Genomic DNA, 17010 nt, shown 5'->3' on the forward strand with positions numbered 1-17010 from the left:
TAGAATGGTTGAACATGTATATCAGGCTTCCTTTCAAGTCAGTATCCAGCAGCTAGACATTTATAATTTGGCATGCTTTGCATAGTTTAAAAAAATATATAGCCTTGTGTGTTGCTCTGCCCGAGGGTGTGACGGACTGAATTCTTTCACACTTCGTACCACGCTATGTGAGTGGAACATCTTTAATGCCCCAAGTCCAGGAACCTTTTAATTATACATTATTTTTGCTGCTCTCATCTTGAAATATGGGGCAATGTCAAACGCTGGAGGTGAGCCAGCACCAATATTATCGAGGTGATTTGCTTTGTAATCCCAGGACCAAAGACCTACATGTCATTTGAAGTACAGTCATTTGAAGTAGAGAATTCATATGGCAAAAGCTTTTTTTTGTTGATTTTTAGGCCACGTAATTGAGTTTCTCTTTAATCTTATGGATTATGAATGAGTAAGATGCTTAATATTTTGTCATACTATTAAATCTATTTAGTTGTCGGAACGGAACTGATTTGCTAATGCACTGTAAACTCATCCAATTATGTACATATCCTAAGTAGATTTGATCTACAGTTTGACAACACAGCATTGTTTTACTGCCCCCCCCCTCTCGTTAGGATTCGATATGACAGGCAGGCTGCTCCATGTTCAGGCAGTCTCTTTAATGTGGATCCCAGGAATAATAGCTGCTGCCTTGACAAAAAAAACCAGATGCATCAATAAAATAGGGTGGTGTTGTGTCACTGGCTGCTGATGGTGCTGCCTGGTAGTGGTATTTGAATCTGGGCTACCAGGCCGGCAGGGCAACAGCTCATCCAGATCCTTGTTGAAATCATGGAAAATATTAGCGGAGCAATTCACTCTCAGCTGAAGTTTAAGCCGAAGCTGACATCATACTTTGTGTTATTCACAGTGCTTATTCACAGTACGATGGTTGTTTGATATAGGCTATTTACTTGTCTGTCTTTTTTTTTTTTTTGGGGGGGGGGGCACTTTGCATCTCCTGTGATTTGAAATTTGATTGCAGATGGTGGGTGATGGCAGTCTGCTATTCTAATTAGTCTCAAAGGTATGGCCCATAAATTAGGAGGAGGCTGGTGGGAAGAGCTATTTGGAGATGGGCTCATTGTAATTAATGAAATGTGGTTTCATATGTTTTGATACTGTTCTAGTTATATATTATTCCAGACATTAAAATGAGCCTGTCCTCCTATAGCTCCGCACACCAGCCTCCACTGGTATGCACCTAAACGAGGCAGTCCCATCCACAGCAGCTGTGGTCTGTTATAAGCTACAGCAAGTCAGGGTCTTATTCATTAGGACACACAGTAGCAAAATGTGTTTGCATGAAGATTCATGTTTCTAATTGGACAATTCTAGGTAGTCCCTGGAATTCACATTTCAGTCTGTGTTGCTGAATGAACATGGCCCAGAGCAGTTGTGGCCTGTTTCTCAGCAACAACCAGAGACTGGTGTTGTCTAGCTACCGCCAGGTGCAGCAGGGTTCTTCCTGTTAATGTATATTACCTTCCTGCTCTAAATGCTTTTGTGGATTATTATTTCCTCAATTAGGCTGAGAGGGTCCATCTGGTTCAAACTGAGGCAAACCACTCTGCTGTTGTCCCATATCTTCCCATTCAACCCACTGTGAACAGGTAGGCTAATGATGACTGACGGAAGACAAAGCTTACAATTTCAGTTAAACTGGTTTATAACTAAAGTCTATTTGCGACGATTAATGTGGAGCTGACATGTTTTAAATAAAGTTCTAAGATATTTCCTTAAACATTTATTTTGTTTTCTTGAATTTCCTGATATATATAAGACATTTAGCTGCCATCTACAGTGCATTCGGAAACTATTCAGATCCCTTACATTTTTTCACATTTTGTTACGTTACCGCCTTGTTCTAAAATTGATTTTTTTTAAAGTCCTCACTAATCTACACACAATACCCCATAATGACAAAATGTTTGCAAATTGTATAAAAAAAACTGAAATATAACGTTTTAAGTACTCAGACTCAGTACTTTGTTGAAGCACCTTTGGCAATGATTACCGTTTCAAGTCTTCTTGGGTATGACACTACAAGATTGGCACATCTGTATTTGGGGTTTCTCCCATTGTTCTCCGCAAATCCTCTCAAGCTTTCCGGTTGGATGGGGAGTGTTGCTGCGCATCTATTTTCAGGTCTCTCCAGAGATGTTCGATCTGGTTCAAATCTTGGCCGGGCCACTCAAGGACATTCAGAGACTTGACCCGAAGCCACTCCTGCATTGTCTTTGCTGTGTTCTTAGGGTCGTTGTACTGCTGGAAGGTGATCCTTTGCCCCAGTCTGAGGTCCTTAGCGCTCTGGAGCAGGTTTCCATCAAGGATATCTCTACTTTTCTCCGTTCATCTTTCCCTCGATCCCGACTAGTCTCCCAGTCCCTGCCGCTGAAAAACATCCCCACAGCATGATACTGCCGTTTGGATGGTGCCAGGTTTCTTCCAGATGTAATGCTTGGCATTCAGGCCAAAGAGTTCAATCTTGGTTTCATCAGACCAGAGAATCTTGTTTCTTACTGTCAGATTATTTAGGTGCCTTTGGCATACTCCAAGCAGGCTGGAATGTGACTTTTACTGAGAAGTGGCTTCCATCTGGCCACTCTACCATAAAGGCCTGATTGGTGTAGTGCTGCAAAGATGGTTTTCCTTCTGGAAGTTTCTCCCATCTCCACAGAGGAACTCTAGAGCTCTGTCAGAGTGATCATTATGTTCTTGCCAATTGCTAAGTTTGGCGGGGAGGCCAGTTCTAGGAAGCGTCTTGGTGGTTCCAAACTTATTCCATTGAAGAATGATGGAGGCCACTGTGTTCTTGTGGACCATCAATGTTGAAGAAATATTTTGGTACCCTTCCCCAGATCTGTGCCTCAACACAATCCTGTCTCGGAGCTCTGCGGACAATTCCTTCGACGTCATGGCATGGTTTTTGCTCTGACATGCACGGTCAACTTTGGGACCTTATATTATATAGAGATGGATAGCTAAACAGACACAGGTGTGTGCCTTTCCAAATCATGTCAAATCAATTGGATTTACCACCGGTAGACTCCAACTTGTAGAAACTTCTCAAGGATGATCAATGGAAACGGGATTCACTGGAGTTCAATTTCAAGTGTCACAGCAAAGTCTCTGAATCCTTATGTAAATTACGGTTTTCGTGTTTTTTTATTTTAAATACATTTGCAAACATTTCTAAACCTGTTTTTCTCTTTGTCATTATGGGTATTGTGTGTTGAGCAAGGGGAACCTTTAAACATTTTTCTTTTTAGAATAAGGCTGTTATGTGAAAGTCCAGGTGTCGAAATACTTTCCGACTGCATTGGAATAAATAAAAATAAATTGAAATGATTGTTTTCCATACTGTGTCTTAATTAAAGTGAGTCGTGTGCTTGGATCGTGGAAGCTTGTCTCCTACTAAGGATTTTTTTAAATATATATTTTTTAATGGCCTCATAACTGTGCCCTCTAGCAGAACAGAAGCCAGAAAAACTGAGGGGGTACACAGTCAGGAAGTCCAGCTTTCAACAGAACTTTCCCCGTTGCTATGCAATGAAGAAAATAAACCTTGGAATTAGTGATGCACCAATATGAAGTTTTTGGCCGATACCGATATCCAATATTTATCTTGTCAAAAAAAGATATTGATATTTAAAATGTTTGCGGCCTTTTTAAGCATTCTAGTACAGTTAAATAGTTAGACCGCTGCATCCATTGTGTTTTAAGGCACTGCATCTCAGTGCAAGAGGCATCGATACAGTTCCTGGTTCGAATCCAGGCTTTAACACATTCAGCCGTAATTATTATTGTCAATGACGGCCTAGGAACGGTGGGTTAACTGCCTTGTTCAGGGGCAGAACAACAGATTTTCACCTTGTCAGCTCCCTCCTACAGCTCAGTGCTGTGCTGTAGGAGGGACTGGTGCACTTCAAAAAATAGTTGGTGTCATGAGGAAGGAAAACTGTGCATATATTGAAGCAACAGCTCAAGACATCAGTCAGGAAGTTAAAGCTTTGTCGCAATGGGTCTTCCAAATGGACAATGACCCCAAGCATACTTCCAAAGTTGAGGCAAAAGGGCTTAAGGACAATGAAGTCCAAGTATTGGAGAGGCCATCACAAAGCCCTGACCTCAATCCCATCAAATGTGTGGGCAGAACTGAAAAAGCGTGTGCGAGCAAGGAGGCCTACAAACCTGACTCAGTTACATCAGCTCTGTCCGGAGAATCACCTAACTCATTGTGGGAAGCTTGTGGAAGGCTACCTGACAAGTTTGACCCAAGTTAAACAATTTACAGGCATTGCTTCCAAATATTGATTGAGTGTATGTAAACGTCTGACCCACTGGGAATGTGATGAAAGAAGTAGAAGCTGAAATAAACCACACTTCTATTATTCTGACATTTCACATTCTTAAAATAAAGTGGTGATCCTAACTGACCTAAGACAGGGAATTTTTACTAGAATTAAATGTCAGGAATTGTGAACCTGAGTTTACATGCACCTTAGCCAAATACATTTAAACTTCCGACTTCAACTGTATGTCGTGAAGCTAATAGCAGTGACTCTATTACTGTGTAACTCCGGTAGGGCAACATATGAAAAAATAACACACTTGGTAGTGTGTACCCGGTGCTCGACTAGTTGGCGAAAGCCAACATCACCACGACAGAGAACGGTTGATTTGTCAAGGGCACTGAATTCCATTAATTTTGCTTTAATGAATTTCGCCTTTGAGTTGTCTCGCTGAAATGTTCTTAATTTTTCAAATGACTGCTCGACTTGTTGACTGCTCGATCCACACAGCAGACATTGTAGGCTAGGTTAGGAATGCTGTGTTGCATGTGTAGCGCAAATTTTTACGTGGTGTCATTATGTCATGTTATATAGGTATGCGCGGCAGCGTTGACGTCTGTTTTTAACATTGGCGTTAAACCTTGACGTTGGGCTGATACCGACGTTGTCATTTAGCTCCTTTCGGCCGATATCTTGCATCCCAAGCTGGAATTGTTTTTCCCAACAAAGCAGTCAGATTTTTTTCCCACAGATATTGGATTATGTCGTTTTTGCAGAAATCTTTACAGGTTACTATGAATTAAGCCTCATGTGTTTGCATTACAAGCACTTGCTGACTTAGTTTCGGGCCTTTTTTCTTAATAGCATTTTAATGTAATGGTGATGCTCTCGGATCAGTTTTGCCTTTAAAGTCCTAATTAATGAGTTAGAGGGGTGGACCTAATCCTAGATCAATACTCCTACTCTGTTTTATGAATATGGGCCCTGGACAGGAAAGGCAGCCTAAATTAAAACTGCTGTCTCTGTGGGACCTGAAGGCCTGAGGTCTCCAGAGGAGCTCTTGATCAGCCAATAACAAACAGTTCTAAACATAGCCAGCTCAAAATAAACTCTGCGAGATGTTTGTTCAGCGGAGGTTTGGTTTGGGCCCGTTTCATTGGCTGATCCCTTGATGTATGTTGAAATCCTTCGAGTCGGTGGACTCGACACAGTGGACTTGAGAGATTCCTCTGAATTATGTAATCGAAGAACGGACCTCGCACTTGACTTGTGAGTGGGCCATGGACATCTGCTTTGCTTGAGAGAGGCAGGGTTGGGTTTGCTCCTCAAACTGAGGTTGTGTTCCAAATGGCACCCTATCCTCTATATAGCGTGCTACTTTTTACCAGAGTGCTCTGGTCAAAAATAGTGCACTATAGGGAGTAGGGTGCAATATGGGATACACTGACAAAATCTGAATGTAAAGTCCAGACTTGGGTTCAAATGGTTGAAATGACCTCTGAGCCACACAACCTGGAGAGTGCAGTTCAACTTCCTTTCTTTTACACACACACACACATACACACACACGAGACACTCCTTCAAATTAGTGGATTCGGCTATTCCAGCCACACCTGTTGCTGACGTGTGTGTGTGTGTGTGTGTGTGTGTGTGTGTGTGTAGAATCGAGCACACAGCCATGCAATCTCCATAGACAAACATTGGCAGAATGGTTTCACTGCGGCACTCGGTGACTTTCAACATGACACCGTGATATGCCATCTTTCCTACAAGTCAGTTCGTCAAATTTCTGCCATGGTAGAGCTGCCCTGGTCAACTGTAAATGCTGTTATTGTGAGGTGGAAATGTCTAGGGTCAACAATGGCTCAGCCGCGTATTGGTAGGCCACACAAGCTCACAGAACAGGACCGCCAAGTGCTGAAGCGTGTAAAAATTGTCTGTCCTCGGTTATAACACTCACTTCCAAGTTCCAAACTGCCTATGGAAGCAACGTCGGCACAAGAACGGTTCATCGGCAGCTTCATGAAATGGGTTTCTGTGGCTGAGCAGCTGCACACAAGTCTAAAATCGCCATGCGTAATGCCAAGCCTCGGCAGGAGTGGTGTAAAGGTCACCGCCATTGGACTCTGTGGCAACACGTTCTCTGGAGTGATGAATCACGCTTCACCGTCTGGCAGTTCAACGGGCGAATCATCTGGGTTTGGCGGATGCCAGGAAAATGCTACCTAACCCAATGTATAGTGCCAACTGTAAAGTTTGCTGGAGGAGGAATAATGGTGTGGGGCTGTTTTTCATTGTTTGGCTAGGTGCCATAGTTCCAGTGAAGGGAGATGTTAATGCGACAGCCTACAAAGAAATTCTAGATTATTCTGCGCTTCCAATTTTGTGGCAACAGTTTGGGAAGGCCCTTTCCTGTTTTCAACTTAACAATGTGGAGGCTCCCTATTAATGCACATGATTTTGGAATGGGATGTTTGACAAGCAGCTGTCCACATACTTTTGGTCGTTTGTGTTTGAGGGGATGGAAAAACTAAGTGAACTTTTAAATGACTAAAACCAGATCTAAAGCATGTAGAAACCATAATGGACCTAATACGTTTAATAATATAATCTTTGGGAACCAAAATATACGCAAGACAGTCGGGTTGAGTTGAATTTTGAAAACAATGAATTTAACAATTTTAATTATATGTTTAAGCAAAAGAACACATCCATGGAAAATGCATAGAATTGTAGGAAACTAGCTTCAAAACGGCAAAATTCTTTCGAATGCATGGCAAAAGTGCCAAGATGGGGAGCCTCAAATTATCTAAAATGTAGCCGTGCTGATGGCCAACCTCACTCATTGCCATGCCACGCCCACCATCTAAGCCCCTTTTTGATCCAGATAAACCTCTGGATAATATTTAGAAAGCAGGGTAGAGATCAGGAGACAAAGACACTGCTGGGGGTGGCAGTTTTTCGGTCTCTTTCCCTGTCCCCGGTGGACACTAATCCTTGCACTTTTGGGCTGACGATAGAGGCCTAGGGCCACATTCAAGGCCTTTATATCGGGGATTTGTTGTACCCCAAACTCTGTGCATTGTTGTAATAGAGGGGCAGGGCTGAAGCGACATGCCCATTTATTGTCTACAGTTCTCCTGTTTCTCACCCAGTCCTTTAGATCAGCAGTAACAACCTACCACGATGCACAAACATGGGATTCTAGGTTGGTTGGGCTTGTTTTTCCAAAGGTGACACTTGTAATATTAGCATAGTTATCACACTAACTGTAAACAAGCTGTGAACATTTATTTTTTTATCTGCATCACACTGTACGGCACAGAGTTGCTGCCATCATTCTGGGGAAACCAGCACTGTTCTGTAGGCATGCATTTCACACTATGTAGAGCAGTCTAAGACTGCCATTTGTGGATGTCAAATACCATGATGGACATGGATGAGGCAAGTTAATGTGAGGGGATTACAGAAATTGGATCAGCAGGTAGCACGTTATCTGTTCTGGAGTGCGATGGGTGGGTGGGGGTTGGGTCGGAAGGGGCACTGACGGATAGTCCTTGACACGAATGATCCAGACAGACCACAGCTGGACTACTAGAAGTGGACTATGGACATGGGAGGCTAAACTTCGACAAGGTGGTGGACTGCCAAACAAGCCCTCCTGTATATCACCATTCCACATTAGATTGCCATTGCACTAGGATGAGTGCCTAATCATACTTTGTCTAAAGAGTAATGTGTTGACCTAAACAATAATGACTGAAGTTCTAGAGTTATGCATTGACTGCCAGATGATGTCATCTGAAGCAACTACATACTTTTGCTACCAATATTGTAGCCACATCCAAGTTATCTTGTTTCAACTATGTATAATGTATTCAATTTGTTAATTTTCTCTACAGGGGGATTGCTGATTCCAAAATGGAGGTGAAGACGTCACTCCTAGACGACATGATAGGAGTGGGGGACATGGTCCTGCTAGAACCCCTCAACGAAGACTCCTTCATCGAGAACCTGAGGAAACGCTTCGACCACAATGAGATCTACGTAAGTTCTCCCTCATCAAGTTATAAAATTGTTCTAACACATATATACTGTATAATTGACCCGGTTTTGTACATACATGCGTACGTATAGTACATACTGTACCAGCCAAAAGTTTGGACACGCCTACTCATTCAAGGTATTCTTTTCTTTTGACTATTTTCTACATTGTAGAATAATAGTGAAGACATCAAAACTATGAACTAAAATATGGAATCATGTAGTAACCAAAAAATGTTAAACAAATCAAAAATATATTTTAGAATCTTCAAAGTAGCTACCCTTTGTCTTAATGACAGCTTTGCACACCCTTGGCTTTCTCTCAACCAGCTTCACCTGGAATGCTTTTCAAACAATCTTGAAGGAGTTCCCACATGTGCTGAGCACTTGTTGGCTGCTTTAACCTTCACTCTGCGGTCCATCTCATCCCAAACCATCTCAGTTGGGTTGAGGTTGGCTGATTGTGGAGGTCAGGTCATCTGATGCAGCACTCCATCACTCTCCTTCTTGGTCAAATAGCCCTTACAATTTAATTGATTTGTCACATGCGCTGAATACAACAGGTTTCACCTGACAGTGAAATGCTTACTTACAAGCTCTTAACCAACAATAGTTTAAAGAAAAATATTTTTAAAAGAATAACAAGTAATTAAAAAGCAGCAGTAAATAGCGGGGTGTACCAGCACAGTCAATGTGCGGGGGCACCAGTGTTGAGGTAGTATGTGTAGGTAGAGTTATTAAAGTGACTATGCATAGATAATAACAAAGAGTAGCAGGAGCATGTGTGTGAGGGGGGGGACAGCAATGCAAATAGTCTGGTTAGCAATTTGATTAGCTGCTCAGGAGTCTTGTGGCTTGGGGGTAGAAGCTGTACACAGCCTGGAAGCGTGTTGGGTCATTGTCCTGTTGAAAAACAAATGATAGTCCCACTAAGCTCAAACCAGTTGGGATGGTTTATCTCTGCAGAATGACAGGGTAACCATGCTGCTTAAGTGTGTCTTGTATTCTAAATAAATCACTGACAGTGTCACCAGCAAAGCACCATCACATATCAGACCAAAGAACAGATTTCCACCGGTCTAATGTCCATTGCTTGCGCCCAAGCAAGTCTCTTTTTCTTATTGGTGTCCTGTGGTAGGAGTTCTCTTTTGCAGCAATTCAATCATGAAGGCCGGATTCCCACAGTCTCCTCAGAACAGTTGATTTTTGAGATGTCTTACTTGAACTCTGAAGCATTTATTTGGGCTGCAATTTCTGAGGCTAGTAACTCTAATAAACTTATCCTCTGCAGCAGAGGTAACTGTGGGTCTTCCTTTCCTGTGGAGGTCCTCATGAGCGCTAGTTTCATCATAGTGCTTGATGGTTTTTGCGATTGCACTTGAAGAAACTTTCAAAGTTCTTAATGTTCCTGACTGACTGACTGGTTTGTCATTTCTCTTTGCTTATTTGAGCTGTTCTTGCCATAATATGGACTTAATCTTTTTCCAAATAGGGCTCTCTTCTGTACAACACCCCTACCTTGTCACAACACAACTGGTTTGCTCAAACACATTAAGGAAAGAAATTCCATTAGTTAATTCCAAATGAACTTTTAACAAGGCACACCTGTTAATTGAAATGCATTCTAGGTGACTGCCTCATGAAGCTGGTTGAGAGCATGCCAAGAGTGTGCAAAGCTGTCATCGAGGCAAAGGGTGGCTACTTTGAGGAATATAAAATATATTTAGTTTTTTTTGACACCATTTTTGGTTTTCTGGTTACTACCTGATTCCATATGTGTTATTTCATAGTTTGATATCTTCACTATTATTCTACAATGTAGATAATAGTAAAAAATATAGAAAAATCCTTGAATGAGTATGTACAGTGGAAGTCGGAGTTTACATACACTTAGGTTGGAGTCATTAAAACTCGTTTTTCAACCACTCCACAAATTTCTTGTTAACAAACTATAGTTTTGGCAAGTCTGTTAGGACATCTACTTTGTTCATGACACAAGTAATTTTCCCAACACTTGTTTAGACAGATTATTTCACTGTGTCCCAATTCCAGTTGGTCAGAAGTTTACATACACTACGTTAACTGGGGGTGGCAGCATCATGTTGTGGGGGTGCTTTATTGCGGGAGGGACTGGTGCACTTCACAAAATAGATGGCATGAGGTAGGGAAATTATATAGATATTTTGAAGCAACATCTCAAGACATCAATCAGGAAGTTAAAGCTTGGTTGCAAACGGGTCTTTCAAATGGACAATGGCCCCAAGCATACTTCCAAAGTTGTGGCAAAATTGCTTAAGGACAACAAAGTCAAGGTATTGGAGTGGCCATCACAAGCTTTGACCTCAATCCTATAGAAAATATGTGGGCAGAACTCAAAGCGTGTGTGAGCAAGGAGGCCTACTAACCTGACTCAGTTACACCAGCACTGTCAGGAGGAATGGGCCAAAATTCACCCAACTTATTGTGGGAAGCCTGTGGAAGGCTACCTGAAACATTTGACCCAAGTTAAACAATTTAAAGGCAATGCTACCAAATACTAATCAAACGTATGTAAACTTCTGACCCACTGGGACTGTGTGTTTGTGTGTGTGTGTTAAATGTACGTGATGCTTGAATGCATGCAAATATTCAAATGTATTTGACAGAGGCTGCTGGGACAAAACCCAGTTAGTCTCAATGCTGTGGTTCAGCTTTATCTTTGTTCCCTCAATTTCACTAAAAGTGTATGCTTACATTTAGCCTAGACAAACAGACAAGCCGTCTACTTCTGCAGATACATAATTCATTGTTCCTAAACTCACTGCTACCTATTAATTTTAGTCCTTAAACAGTGGCACAGATACAGAAACCTCACCACAGAATCCTGAGTTTACCAATCAATAAATCACATCACTGAAGAATGTAGATGTCTCAAATGAGGCAGAACATCCAAAGCTCCAGGGAGGACTCTGGAGAGCTGGCTCTGTGGCTGCTTCACTTGATGGGGGAGTGAATGATTGGAGCAGACCTGGGTTCAAATACTATCTGAAATGTTTCAAATACTTTGAGCTTTTGCTCCTGCCTGCCTGGACTGCCAAATTGTCAGGGTTTGCAGTTTTAGGACTAATTCTATTGGTCTTGTAAGATCAATCAAGCAAAGACATGTTGATGATGATTTCAAATTGTATATTTGAACCCGTGTCTGGAATAGAGAGGCTGGATGAGGGCTCAGGGCTCTGGTCCCAGGAACACTGCATCTCTGTGGGTCAGCGTATCCAGACCTCAGCCTCTATGATTATTGCTCTGGTTCTCTCCGCTACTGACTAGGACAGAGCCAAGCCAGAGCCCAGAGAATGTCGTCACCATACTGAGCTGTGATTGGCAGGCTCCCTCGGCTTCCCATACAGCTTCCTGTGGGGATATGTGTTTGACATCATAGCTGTACTCAAATTTCTCTGTCACAAGCTGTAAATTCAGAATGTGTTGTATTGACTCTCAACAAACGAGATGTCAAACTGCACTGAACAAAAATCTTAACGCAACATGTCAAGTGTTGGTCCCACATTTCACGAGTCTAAATAATATATCCCAGAAATGTTCCATATGCACAACAAGCTTAATTCGCCAAGTTATTTTCAGCAATGCAACAGCTGAGTACGGAGTGGAAACATACAGAGTGGTCAGTCAGAAACATAGAGGTGGGCCTAAAGCATATGGTTGGTCTTAGTCTGTAATAATAACATTTGGGTGGGGCCTTCCCCCTCAACTAGTGGCCTAGCCAGGAGTGGTTTAACCTGCCTGGCTGGCTGGCCGGCTGCAGCCTACATTTAGCTACTAATCCCTAGCTGGCCCGTCAGGTCAGTGTCCCTTCTTATTATGCTGTCAATTTTCTTTCTTGCTTGTTTTTTTCATCCCTTACCAGTTGTCATGCCAACCCCTAGTGCCACATGACACTGCCCACAACATCCCCTCCTTGGATTTGTGTTCCTGGGATTTAGATGGAAGTATCTCATTACTGCAGGAAATATCACATTTTTAACCATTTCAAGCCTGATTTTGCCCATGATCCCTTCTGATGTCATCCGTCTGTTTGGATGAGCCAAGCCAAACAGACACATTTTTTTTAATGTAAATTTAGGCATGACATTTCCTCTGACTACACACATTCCCTTGAAAAGGTCTTGCCTTGTTATATATTAGATCTAATTAGACTGTTAGACTGTCTGGATTATGATGCTTAGCTTGGAACGGGATAGTATTTTATTTTCCTCTTTGAACTTGTAATTCCCAAGTTCTACAAGGAGACTTTAATTGTTTCTGTAATTAACTCATCACTGCCTAAATTTTATCCTGAACTTGAAAGAGCTAGCTTTGAAACTGCCCCTTTGTTTTGTATGGGAGGCGGGAGATCACCACTGCACACTCTTGTATGGGGCTAACAGTCGTATTCATCATCATCTGATTACTAGTATTGTTGGTCATACTTTGACTCTGGCTTTCAGTTAATAAGATCAATGGCCAGAGATCGTCCTGTTGAGACTAAAAAGGCCTTTGGCTGCCTCCTTATCATTGCCTTAACGGCTCTGTACACATCTGATGGCCATCAAACAGCGACCGTAGTGTTTTTATTTTGCACGCTCCATTTGTCTTTGTCTGTCCTCGTCTCGGTTTCTCCACGAAGTTGATTATGCCTCCCATGTACTTTTTGGCTTGTAGGATGTGGTCTGACATGGAGAAGCTCTGGCTCTTCTGATTGTGTTGTTTAACTTCCATTATAACAGAGAAGGGAAGAGGACCAGGAGTTGTTTAGAACCAACTGAGATTGCAGTGTGGTCAATGTAATGTTTTCAGTTTGCCTGATGATTATGTGGTGCTCTTTCAGAAAGCACTAACCTTTGTCACCCACACACTGCAGTAAGACATGGAGCTCAGAAAATGTCAAATATGAAGTAGTTATGTATCATTCTTAACATTCTCTGAGCAGTAATTGCAAAGTGCATAAGTTTGTTTTTCTGAATGGGAATTGAAAGGAAATAAGATTTACTGTACGTAGAGAATGCTCTAATGCTGTATTTAGACCAGGGAAGCAAAAACCTTCATGCCAGTCGGCAAGGACAACAAAGCAAGAAAGACTGTAACGACCAAAGCAATCCAGCACGATGGTATGTTGCTATGGTGATTTCACTTAACAAACGGTGCAAATCCAACATCCGGTAGAAAACAATGCAATGGCAAAAGTTTAAATATTTGAACTCTGGCAGCAAGTTCTGTCTACCGTGGCGACTGACGGCATTCACCACCAGCCTCGACGGCATTTACCGTTGTTCTCTCTTTGAAAGCGATGACATCCGGTATGCCATCTACCTCAAACCATGTAAACACAGCACAAGAGATTGCGCCGGGTATGCTAATGTTGCCAGGCTTACCAATTTTTCCTTCCGACTAAATCTTAGTTCCAATTCCTTTAATTCAGTGCCTGATATCAGCCATCACTATTGGTGAAGAAGTCTCAGAACGACTGCCCCCTGTCCTTGAAGCCACGGAAGGTCAAGACCGACCACAGTACTACAGGCGTTGTTAGCAGAAAACAGGATCCCCCATTATAGTGAATGGAAAAATTGCCATCTTCATGGAAATAAAACGGAATCACAGTACCAATCATTTCTTGTAATAGCCTTGTTATTGTTTTTTTTGTTTTTTAGCAAATTATTTTTCTTAACTCTGCATTGTTGGGAATGGGCTCGTAAGTAAGTGTTTCACGATCAAGTCAACACCTGTTGTATTCTGTTCATGTGACCAAGAATTTGATTTGACGAATGTTCTTGAACTGATTTTATTTTAAAATCACACAAAAAGTTAAGGATAATTAAGTTGCGAATAGCATCCTGCAGTACCCTGGTCGGCCTTCAACTTGAGATACTCAATGAGGGGTCAGCGCTTACCTAGCCTGCAAAGTCACTTCCTGGAGTAGGTAACTGCTATGTTATGTCTCCATGAGACACCATCTTAACAGACTTCATATGGTTTCAATGCGCTGTTGAGTCTACACATAGGAATGAATAGTGTCATGACCGATTGCTTTGTCCATATATATATATATATATTAGTCATTTCCCCCACCACCCTCTGACCCTACATTCCTCCATCTACCAGACACCTCTGTGGCAACTTAACCTTTGTTGTCCATCTACTGCTCAAAGCGTCGTTCTCCTACCACCGCATCCCAGGATTCCACACATATTTCCTTAGCTTTTATGTCTCTTGTCTCTGTGCTTCCTCCACTCTGGTTTCAGCATGCCTAATTAAACGCAACATGATGGAATTCCCAGCTGGGAAGAGCTGAGGGAGGCAGAAATGAAACTCCTTTCACCTCAGTGCTTCCCTGAGAGCAGATCTGGGCATGTTATCACTTTCAGACAACACAGCAGTATGCCCTACCTGAGATTCAACCTCTCTGAACACTACTCTCTGATCTCCTACACCACTTGAGGCATCTAGCTAAACACCCTGAGAGCAATCAACTCTTGTTCTTTTTCACTCTTACACTTTACGGTCACATCACCTTCTGAAGTTCCTCTCGTCTCTCTCTCTCATCTTTCCCTCTCGTGTTTCTCCCCCTTGTCTCAACCCCCAGAAACACAGGGGTTGTGGTGATCTCTATTGTCACAAATGTGTTAACACTACTACTTCCTGCATATCCATACCCTGATGTCTTGTTTTCTCTCTCTGCAGACATACATCGGCAGTGTGGTGATCTCCATGAACCCCTACAGGTCTCTGCCTATCTTCACACCAGAGAAGGTGGAGGAGTATCGCAACAGGAACTTCTACGAGCTCAGCCCACACATGTGAGTCCCTGGCCTAAGTCCTTCTTCCACCCGGTCTTTGTTAAGAGCCGTCTACCTCCACCCCACTGCTGGCATGTTGTTGTGTAGGTTGCATCTTTTTGTCAAAGTTGAGGCCACAAGCAACAAAGACCCCCTGTTTTATAAAGACTTGATGTTTCAGGCAAAATGTCAAACACACAAGTGAACAGCATTGTTTGGTGCACACCATCAGAAATATTTGAGCCCAACAAAAACAATCCACATGTCGGACAGTAGGTTGGTGGAGAGGTTTTGGTTTTGCCTCTGAGTTCAGTTTACTGTTCCCTTTGTGATTTCCATGGACCAGTATGGTTGAACAACTACAGTTCAACCAAATGAACCAGTAATGAGATGGAGGACATGCTGTGCTGCTGACCTACACACTAGCCCTTGTTTTGGCATACAGGCAGTTGGTTAGTGGGGGGCTGCGCCTCAGACCCCGTGTTGTGCCACACTCCAGCGGGTGGCTGTCTGTCCCTCCACAGCGGTGCCAGAACCAGCCCATAGGCCCTGCTACTCAGCCACAGTAAAACAATGGACCGCATTTGTCAATTAGCTTGCCTGCCTGCTGTCTCCCTGGGCTGCAGCAGATACTCTTTGGCTGTCCAAGGGAGAGGGCTGGCGAGAGAGAGGCCCTTTAGCTGTCCCAGAAATGACCGCTTCTCACAGACAAACAAAGGAAAGGGTATTTTATTTACACAAGCACTTACACTCCAAAGAGCCTGCTACTCTTCCAGAACCCCCTTTTTCTCTTCTTTCTCTCCAAATGCCGTAACTCTGTGACCGCAGATGTGTCCAGCTGTTTGCTTTTTGGTAAGCTCCTTACTGGATGTTTTCCACTCTGTCTCCAGACCCTATAGCTGTTCTGTTGACGGTCTTTCTCTTGCCTGCAGTTTCTCTTCCACCAGCGTCATCAGTCTTGTTTAAAAGAAGTGCTCCAGTTAGCAAATACAGTATTCATCAGATGACACTCATAGGACATCATGAAACACAATACGTGTGTTTTGTTCGATAATGTGCATATTTATATCCAAAAATCTGTTTACATTGGCGCGTTACGTGCAGTAATGTTTTGATTCCAAAACATTTGGTGATTTTACAGAAATACTCATAATAAACATTGATAAAAGATACAACTGTTATTCACAGAATTAAAGATAAACTTCTCCTTAATGCAACCGCTGTATCGGATTTCAAAAAAACTTTACGGAAAAAGCATAATTTGAGAACGGCACTCAGAGCCCAATCCAGCTGGAGAAATATCTGCCATTTTGGAGTCAACAGAAGGTAGAAATAACACCATAAATATTCACTTACCTTTGATGATCTTCATCAGAAGGCACTCCCAGGAATCCCAGTTCGACAATGAATGGCTGATTTGTTCAATAAAGTCCATTTTATGTCCAAATAGCCACTTGTTGTTAGCGTGTTCAGCCCAGTAATCCATCTTCATGTGGCGCAGGCACTTCATCCAGACAAACTCGAAAAGTTCCATTACAGTCCTTTAGAAACATGTCAAACGATGTATGGAATCAGTCTTTAGGATGTTTTTAACATGAAACATCAATAATGTTCCACCTGGAGAATTCCTATGTGTGAAGAAAAGCACTGGAACGAGAGGTAATTCTGTTGGGAGCGTGCGTCACGAGCCTGAGACACTCTGCCAGACCACTGACTCAAACAGGTCTCATGAGCCCCTCCTTTATAGTAGAATCCTCAAACCAGTTCCTAAAGTCGGTTGACATCTAGTGGAGGCCGTGGGAAGTGCAACTTCATCCATATCCCACTGT

General features: G+C 42.5%; 1 protein-coding gene across 1 annotated transcript in view; it reads left to right on the forward strand.

Annotated features, from left to right (window-relative positions):
* The window catches only part of LOC135547572 (unconventional myosin-Ib-like), a 146889-nt gene that overhangs the window by 10282 nt on the left and 119597 nt on the right, over window positions 1-17010 (forward strand). The window contains 2 exon segments of the mRNA XM_064976687.1: window positions 8234-8378; window positions 15087-15202. Coding sequence (XP_064832759.1) covers window positions 8253-8378; window positions 15087-15202 — 242 coding nt within the window. The 5' untranslated portion in view covers window positions 8234-8252.

Source organism: Oncorhynchus masou, chromosome 10 (genome assembly GCF_036934945.1).
Source record: "Oncorhynchus masou masou isolate Uvic2021 chromosome 10, UVic_Omas_1.1, whole genome shotgun sequence".
Lineage (NCBI taxonomy): Eukaryota > Metazoa > Chordata > Actinopteri > Salmoniformes > Salmonidae > Oncorhynchus > Oncorhynchus masou.